Source organism: Rousettus aegyptiacus, unplaced genomic scaffold (genome assembly GCF_014176215.1).
Source record: "Rousettus aegyptiacus isolate mRouAeg1 unplaced genomic scaffold, mRouAeg1.p scaffold_m13_p_6, whole genome shotgun sequence".
Classification (NCBI taxonomy): Eukaryota; Metazoa; Chordata; class Mammalia; order Chiroptera; family Pteropodidae; genus Rousettus; species Rousettus aegyptiacus.
In genome coordinates, this window is record NW_023416309.1 from 72,882,734 (window position 1) to 72,891,225 (window position 8,492).

General features: G+C 49.8%; 2 protein-coding genes across 5 annotated transcripts; one reads left to right on the plus strand and one right to left on the minus strand.

Annotated features, from left to right (window-relative positions):
* The first annotated feature begins 1,316 nt into the window (after positions 1-1,316).
* Positions 1,317-4,960, plus strand: SLC25A35 (solute carrier family 25 member 35). 3 transcript variants are annotated; one of them, XM_016154716.2, is made up of 5 exons: positions 1,317-2,249; positions 3,130-3,195; positions 3,637-3,789; positions 4,068-4,202; positions 4,362-4,960. In XM_016154716.2, exons 1-5 carry the CDS (start codon positions 1,875-1,877, stop codon positions 4,533-4,535), a joined length of 903 nt encoding a protein of 300 aa, XP_016010202.1. In that variant the 5' UTR covers positions 1,317-1,874; the 3' UTR covers positions 4,536-4,960. The 3 variants fall into 3 exon arrangements, with proteins under 3 accessions (XP_016010202.1, XP_016010200.1, XP_016010201.1); XM_016154714.2 differs by having other exon boundaries at positions 3,649-3,789; XM_016154715.2 differs by lacking the exon at positions 3,637-3,789.
* RANGRF (RAN guanine nucleotide release factor) lies at positions 4,933-6,381 on the minus strand. Of its 2 annotated transcripts, XM_016154717.2 has the most exons (5): positions 6,169-6,381; positions 5,963-6,079; positions 5,593-5,749; positions 5,421-5,506; positions 4,933-5,200 (listed from the first exon to the last, which is right to left on the minus strand). In XM_016154717.2, the coding sequence occupies exons 1-5, from the start codon at positions 6,243-6,245 to the stop codon at positions 5,077-5,079; spliced, it is 561 nt and encodes a 186-aa protein (XP_016010203.2). In that variant the 5' UTR covers positions 6,246-6,381; the 3' UTR covers positions 4,933-5,076. The 2 variants fall into 2 exon arrangements, with proteins under 2 accessions (XP_016010203.2, XP_036078485.1); XM_036222592.1 differs by lacking the exon at positions 5,421-5,506 and having other exon boundaries at positions 5,060-5,200; positions 6,169-6,378.
* Positions 6,382-8,492: the final 2,111 nt, after the last annotated feature.

The following is an 8,492-nucleotide window of genomic DNA, read 5'->3' on the forward strand; positions in this document are numbered from 1 at the left end:
AGTTACTAAGGAAACTAGACGTGGGGCATATGAAACATTCATAGTATCTTTACAATTTTTGTATGTCTAAAACGTCTAAAAATTAAGCTTATTTTTAAAAATAACACTTTAAAAGTGGTCTATCCCTAGGCCATCTAATGTTAAAGGTAGAAGACTTAAGCCAGTGATTCTAAAACTTTAGCACACATCAGAATAACCTACAGGGCTTGTTATGTTAAATAACATATTGTCAGGCCTCACTTCAGAGTTTCTGGTGCAGAAGATCTAGGGTGGAACTAGAAAATGGGTTTTTCCGATAAGAACCCAAGTGCTGCTGTTGCTGCTGCTGCTGCAGGGATCACACTTTGAAAATCACTGGTGTAAACTCAAGGATTAAAACAATGAGTAACTCTCCCATTCAGCAGGTGGAGGTATTTGGGGAGCACTCCCTGGAAATTTTCTGAGGACACTTCCAGAGCCCAGGAGAAGTCCCATTATCTACTTTATTCCCCATCCTCCTGCCTCATCCTAAGACTCAGTATATTGGTGAGATAGAAATAACTCAGACCAAGTTAGCAGGGTATCCAAGAATCCCCAGTGTAGTGAAGGAGTCAAAGAGTAAACAATTGCTAATTAAAATGAGACACGTGGGTAAATCCTGAGAAGCAAAGCGGGATGAAAGCGGCTCAAAGGAGAATTTGAAAAGTTTCAAGGGTCAGGAGAGATGAAACTGAAAATGCGTAATGATTTGGAGATCAACAAAAGAAGTGGGCAAGGATATTTAAATCTGGCAGGGAACAGAACACACAACAGGGGTCCAATAGCTCTAGATTTTTCAGAAAATCTGAAAACTGAACACTTGGTAGAAGTCCAATAGTTTCACTCAGGCATGTACAATAGATAATCATCATTCCCATCTTACAAAGAAGATTCTGAAATGTTAAGTAACAGGCTGAGCTGCAGCCTCCAGGCATTCCTGACGCCAGAACCCAGCAGAGTGTGGATCTATAGTTGCGCAATTTCATCCGGCAATGAGCCGAAATAGGAGCCCTCTGCGCCCGTCCAGTACCCAGGGTCCAACCCCTTCTCCCCGTCAATAATAAAACCTCTGCACCTGGCGCTCGTTCCAGTGACCGAGGCAGCGACTCTAGCCGTGAACCTGACCGTGCGCCTGAGCCGTGAGAGCTAATTCCAACTGCCTCTTAGCCGGTTCGCCTGACTGAGTCACGGAGAGCCCCTCCCACCGGTCGCGGAGCCGTCTCGGCACTGATTGGCCGAGGCTCTCGGCCACGACTCTCCAAGGCTCCCCATTGGGCACCGCGTGCCACTGACTGGAATACTGCGGCCCGGCCTCCGCAGGCCATCCTGGGGAAAGCTGCAGCCGACTCCCTCAGCTGCCTGGGGATGTTCTTTCTGGACGGAGTCCCGACTTACTGATCTCGTTGCTGTTTCAGAGACGTTACTCTTCTGGATCTTTTTCCTCCATAACTAGATGGTTTTCCTTTTCCTTCCTCCCCAGCTCTCATTTCCCAGCTTCGCCTTTCCCTTCCCGACTTCCGGCCCCCAGTAGCCGGCCGTTCTCAGCTTTCCAGCTGCTGTCTTCCACCTGCCGTCCTCCTGGCTTTAGCCCCTCTTTGACCTCAACTCCTTTGACCTGTCATAACCTTCTCGCCAGACTCTTCTAACCCCCTCTTTCTATTCTCTTTGCCAGCTCCTGACTCCCAAATTTCATCTAACCTTTGACCTCTTGATATCAGCCCCTGATACTGTTGACTCCCCAGCTATAAAATCCTACCTCCTAAAATCTGGACTGCTGAAACTGAGGTCTTCCCCGTTTCTGAAGCTTATTTTGATTTTCTTACTCCTGGACCAGTTCTTGCTAACGCTACCCCACCATGGACTTCTTGATGAGCGGCCTGGCAGCCTGTGGGGCCTGTTTGTTCACCAACCCCCTGGAGGTGGTGAAGACCAGGATGCAGTTGCAGGGAGAACTACAGTCCTCTGGCACCTACCGGCGACACTACAAAAATGTCTTCCATGCCTTCATTACCATAGGCAAGGTAGACGGCCTGGCTGCCCTACAGAAGGGCCTGGCCCCAGCCCTCCTATACCAGTTTCTGATGAATGGCATCCGGCTTGGCACCTATGGGCTGGTTGAGGCTAGGGGCTACCTACACACAGCTGAAGGCACCCTCAACCCTGCCCTCAGTGCAGCAACTGGAGCCCTGGCTGGGATCACTGGAGCCTACTTGGGGAGCCCTATCTACATGGTGAGAAGAAGGGTCTTGCCTGAGGCCTTCCTTGTGGACCATTGGTGTAGGGTGGGGGCCTAGGCCTTCATAACCTTATACTGAGGTTGGAATTGGATTTGTGTGTAGGAAATGAGGAATTTGAGTATACCTCAACAAGTATAGGGATCAGGGGAAGTCTTGGGCATCACAGAATTATAATCTCACAGTATGCCCCTTTGAGTTATCTGGTTTTGGTGAAAAGTCTGTAGTCTGAGCCTGAGAGGAGAAGTGACAGCTCAAGGTTACATAGCTGCTTATTGCTAGGACTAGGCCTTGCTTGCTGCAACTCCTAAAAAGACACCGAAAGGCAGTGAGTTCTATAGAACGAGAGGCAGTCTGGTCTCACTCCCAGGATATGAGATTCCAGGAGAGTGACATCTCCAAAGTCATCTCATGCTCCCATGAGATGCTCCCATGGGGCTTGGAGACCAGAGAGCAAGTTTTGCAGATGACTCCTCATAACCTACCCCAGAGTCAGATAGTCGTGCTGGTGGCTGGAGGTCCATTCTGGGAATAGGAGCTGGCACGAGAGGCTAGACACCTAGGTTTTGCCTAATGTGAACAGTCTTAGGAAATGATTCTATTCTCCAATGTCTTTATCCTCAACTCCTACCCACAAGGGAAGGGTGATGTAGAGGGAGTGGGGTGTCTTGCAGTGCTAGGAGATCCATCCCCTGGGACTGGAGCCATGGGACACAGAGTGGCACAACCAGTTTGTTAAGTGGGAACAATAATTATTAGATTAAAGGATATTCATTGCTGAACACCTTCAAAGAAGCACGAAGGGGTCAGATATTTGGGTCTCTGAGGTAGAAGGATGGCCACTGGGCTATAGGTTGTGGTAATCTCTCACTCCCAGGTGAAGACACACCTACAGGCACAGGCAGCCTCAGAAATTGCTGTAGGGCACCAGTATAAGCATCAGGTAAGGTGTTGCCATCCCCACCAGAGTCCCTGCCCATTTGCCCTCAGCTTTGTGCCTGCACCCAACAGCTCTAACCCAGCCATGGTTCTGCCTGACCCATCAATTCAGCCCTACTCTGCCCCTAAAATCCACCCAAACCCTCTCTTTTTCTCCCATGTTTCCCAGTTCCTATAGTCTTCTGCACCTATTTCTCCTGCCCTGTTCTCCTAACCTGCTAATGTTCTCACCTCTACACACCCTGACGATATTCTGGGATGGCGAAGGAGGGAACAACGGGGTGGTAGACAACTGAGGGGCCACAATCTGGCACTAAACCCCACACAGAAATGGTTATCTAGACATCGGATGTCTCTTAAGGACCCACCTTCGGCAGTGTTATGAGATGGCAGACCCTGATGCCAAGGTGACTGAGCCCCACCCCCACGGTCTTCCCCCAACCAGGGCATGTTTCAGGCACTAACCGAGATTGCCCAGAAACATGGTCTGATGGGGTTGTGGCGTGGGGCCGTGGGCAGCCTGCCCCGAGTTTTCGTCGGTTCCTCCACCCAGCTGTGCACCTTCTCAACCACAAAGGACTTCATGACCCAGTGGGAGGTACTGCCTGGGGAAAGGGGTGGGGCTACCCTGAGAATGTGGGCAGGGGGAGTGAAAGCTGATAGAGGGGTCAGTGCCAACCTTAGTGTGAGGGAGTAGCTGGAGGGCTCTCTTGTCATTTCCCCCCAGAAGGTGTATCTGAGTTCTTCACTGTGTTAAAACTGGTCAAGTGGAAGCTCCCTAAGTTACCAGCTCTCTGCTATCACCCCAGAGAAGAACCTATCCCTTCTTAGTATTGATTGGCTAATTGACAAAGCTCTTCCTCCCTACTCCCTTAGATATTTCCTCCTCAGAGCTGGAAGTTGACTCTGGCGGCCTCTATGGTGAGTGGCTTTGCAGTGGTCCTGACCATGACACCTTTTGATGTTGTCAGCACAAGGCTCTACAACCAGCCTACAGATGCTCAGGGCAAGGTAAGGAAGTGCTCTGGGTACAGGCAGACAAGGAAAGCTGGTGGGTGGGGAAAAGCAGATTGCTGGGTGCAGGTGGAACAGCCTAAAAGGCAGCCTGCAGAGGTGAGACCTCTGGTACACTCTGATTAACTCCTTCCCTATGCTCTCCCTTGCTCTCAGGGCCTCATGTACCGGGGGATCCTGGATGTTCTGCTGCAGACCATTCGGACAGAGGGCATTTTTGGCATATACAAGGGTATCGGAGCCTCCTACTTCCGACTTGGCCCCCACACTGTCCTTTCTCTCTTCTTCTGGGACCAGCTGCGCATCCTCTACTACACATACGCCAAATAATAGCCACTCTTCCACAATCCACCAAATTGGCATCCCTTGGACACTTCTGCCTCCATTACTATGTCCTGGTGACTTCTGATCAGGTGACCTTTCATCCCTCAGAGGGAGAGAGCCAATCCCATTCCTTATCTTTTTTCTCAGGGTTGAATCACTACAAGGGATAGTTTCCCTCTTTTCTTTGAGTGTTGCTTTAAACCTTCTCTTCCTGTCCTCCTGTACATTTCACACCCCTTCCTCAGGGCTAAACCAGTCACGCCAAAGTGTATTTCCTCCCCTTCTTCACTGCCAGCTTTGGGTCCCTTCTGATCCCATGTACAACTTTAAACTCCCCCTCTAAGACCAAAGGGAATTGGGGGGACCCAGGTTTCCATTTAGATTCAAAGGCACAGAGATTATATTGGTTATAAAGCAAGTTTATTTCTGCAGAGGTGTCTTATGTTTATGCACAGGGAAGAAATTCAGGGAATACATCCAACCCTTTGTTGCCCTTGCAGAATAGGGTCCAAAGTCTTTAGCAACATCATGCAGCATTTCGGCATCTTTACTGGGGACCAAAGATGTTGGGATCGTGAAGGGTCATACTGGTTACCAGCTGTTCAAAGTCACCCAGGCTCCAGGGTGGAAGTAACAGGTCATCAGCACCAAGAGATGACCTATTGTCAGGGCTTGGGAGTGGGGGAACAGATGTAGAGAGAACATCATTCAGGCCTCAAGTTTGGAAGTTCCCACTTCCTGACCCCTGGAGGACTTGAGTATCTGTGACTGCAGACCTCTGGCCCACTCCCACTTCCTTGGAGGACCCCACCTTTCAGTCTTCCTGCTCTCCCCCTCCCAGCTGATTCTTCTGGGGACCCCAGATATGAGCCACATGCCCTTTCTCCTTACGGGGGCTGATTAAAGGTGAGCAGGAGATCAGTCTGGTACTGGGGCAGCCTCAGCAAGGCCTGGTGCAGTGTCACATCCTTTGCTACCTAAAATGATCAGTCAGGATTCTTACCTAATCCCCTAGGGCCACCCCTTTTACCCCTCCAGGACATCTCATTCCACCCGTCCTTACCTGCTGGCACTCTTTAGCTACCTGCTGCTTGCCAGAGAGGACCCAGGCTTCTTCACAGCAGCCCCTCAAGGCCAGGCTCTCCAAAAGGATGGGCTGTACAGCGTCCACTTGCACAGCCCTAGCCTCCTGCACCCCGCCAACGTCCTCAAAGTGGTACCTATAGTTGGGGAAGTAGTGTCACGAAGGGGTTTCTCTCACCGCACCCCCGCCCCCCAGCAAAGCTTTTGCTCACGTCTGATGATTGATAGTTTTGCCCTTGGAGTTCTCTTTGCCCTGATTAACTGTCCAGCCAAGACCCCCCCCGCCCCCCCCCCCCCCACTTCCTCAGATCCAGCCTTCCATTGGTCAGCCTCTGGCCTGCCTTCCTCACCTGGCAGCAGCTTCTCCTCGCACGTGGGCCTGCAGCTCTAGAAGTTCCACAATCAGGCTCTGGTCGGTCACCCGATGGCAGAAAACTTCTTGATTGTCCGGGACGGGTCGGAGGTCGCTGGAGAGAGACAAAGCAAACCCTAGTTGACCCTGGCTTGGTTCCCCAACCAACCCGGTTAGCTTCCATAGGCGCCTGAGCTTTCTCACCTTATGTCAATGGCCCCGGGAGGGAGAGTGGCGGAGAAGGCGCCCCCGAACAGTGGATAGTCTCGTGTGGGTTCCATGGGCCTGAGACTAGGGTATGGGCATTAGTAAGGTTTAAAAGAAACCTACATGAGACCATGTGGCATCACCTTCCAACGTTCCGCGGCAGCTACGAACACTAGCGCGCTTCCTTAGCTCCTGGCCCTTTAAGACTTGGCCCCACCCTGACCCCGCGCTGGCCAATTGGCGCCTGCGCCTTCGGCCACCGCCCAAATAGTGCTGCTCTCGGAAGCCACGCTTTCAGGAGCGCGCGAGGCGGGACTGAAGCGTCGACTAGGAACTAAATCTTCGGTTTAGGGTTTGTGACGTTCTTGTGGTCGCTAACCCGCGCCCGGCAGTCTCCTCCTTTTAAAGGGGTCACACATTCTAAGAATGTTGCTTGAGACCTTTCTTGGTTAGGGGTCGTTGCTCGTCTAAGGAACCAATGTCCAGGTAGGGTCTCAGAGTTAGGGAATAACAGTTTCAAGGCCACCCAGCTCCCTTCCTCCTGGCTTCTTAACAGCGAATGAGCTGCCTGCCGACCAGGCCGCTAAATCCCGGATCGGATGCAGCGAATTAAGGGAACAATGGGGCCAGGTGTGGGACCAGATTAGGATTCAGGCCTCACACCTTCCTGAAATGTACACCCAGTCCCCGGATTTTATATCTAATCCTGCTCAAATCTTCGTTTTGAGAATACAGTGAGGGAGCGGGAAGAGGGGGGTGATGCATATTGCTCCCAGCACACCTGGACAAAAGCAAGGATTAAACTCTCTCTCTCTCTCTTTTTTTTTAATAGATTTTCAGTGGACTTAAAGTTTCTGCTCAATTATATCCTCCCTGCTAATTTCTCTATTCATCTTTGATCCCTAGCACCTGGCAGTGTTTAGAACATAATAGATCCGTTATGTATTGAGTGATTGAATAAACCTAATAGTGTGAATTCTGGGACCCAGGAGATAACCCACGCCCTCAGGGGTTCTAGATGTCACCTAATTCCTGGGTAAGAACTGAGCAAGAGGACTCTCATCTTAAGGCCTCCCTACCCACGGGGTTCCAAGTGCTGACTATACCTCTGGACCCTAATAATTTAGTAACACTGGGGGCAGGGGACACTGGGGAATATCAGGAGTAAAGACTTGGAAATTAAAGGGTGTTTGTGGAAATGCAAGTACAGACACCACCAACTTACTGATTTTTTTTTTTTTAATTTATGATGGTGCAAAAGCCATATGTATTTAATAGAAAATACTTCGAATTTTGAATTTTGGTCATTCACTGGACTAAAAGCGATACGCAATATGATATTCTACAGTATATTAATTGGATCATTTATTAGATGATTTTCCTCAATTGTGGGATAATATAAGTATTTGGAGCACATTTAAGGTAGGCTAGTCTAAGCTATGATGTTCAGTAGATTAGGTGTATTAAATGTATTTTTGACTTAGGATATTTTCAATTTACAATGAGTTTATGGGACATAAGTTGAAGAGCAGTTGTTTATCACTTTGGCAATGGTACAGTGGGGAATGGGTGACAGGCAGGAGTGAATGATGAGGGTGGAGAAGTGGCCACGTGCAGGATTTTTAAAGAGCATACTAAGGAATTTGGACTACTCACTTCTGATGGCTAGCATCAAACTTCTCAACCTCATTCATCTCTAAAACATTGTTAGGATTAAAAGAGATATGAATATAGCTGAACCTGTATCTGTTTCTGGGCAAAAACAGTGGACTAGATTTGATCCAGGATAAATTCTATTGAGTAGGGGACTGCTAAAGACCCCAGAGGGAGAGAAAGAGCCCAGACTTGCGGAACCAAGAGAGCCAGGTCAGAGAGGTCTTCCCCAAGCTGCCCCTCTTTCAGATGTGGAGTGATACACCTCTCTGTCTCCCTCCCCTTTTCTGCTGGCCTGCCATCTGCTCCTGCTCCCCACCTGGGGCAATACCAGTTCTGGCTGCTTTTTTGAGCAGTAAAGTAGATAGGGAACCCTTGGAAAGGGAACTGCAAGGACAAAGATGTTAACAAGAGTCTTGGCACTGGGCACAAGGGGCAGGGGTCTCTTCATGGGCCAAGAGAAGTTCACACTCGATTATGGAGACTAAGGAGACAGCCCCCCAGCTTTCTCATTTTGGATCTCTGGCATGCTAGGCATCATGTTCTGCTATGAGTCTTATACAGCTGGGGACTCCTGGCCCTCCACATTTCTTGAGCTCTTGGGGTATAGGTCAGTTAGGCTCTTCCAGGTGGTAGGAAGCAGACCTCCACAAAGTGACAGAGGTACA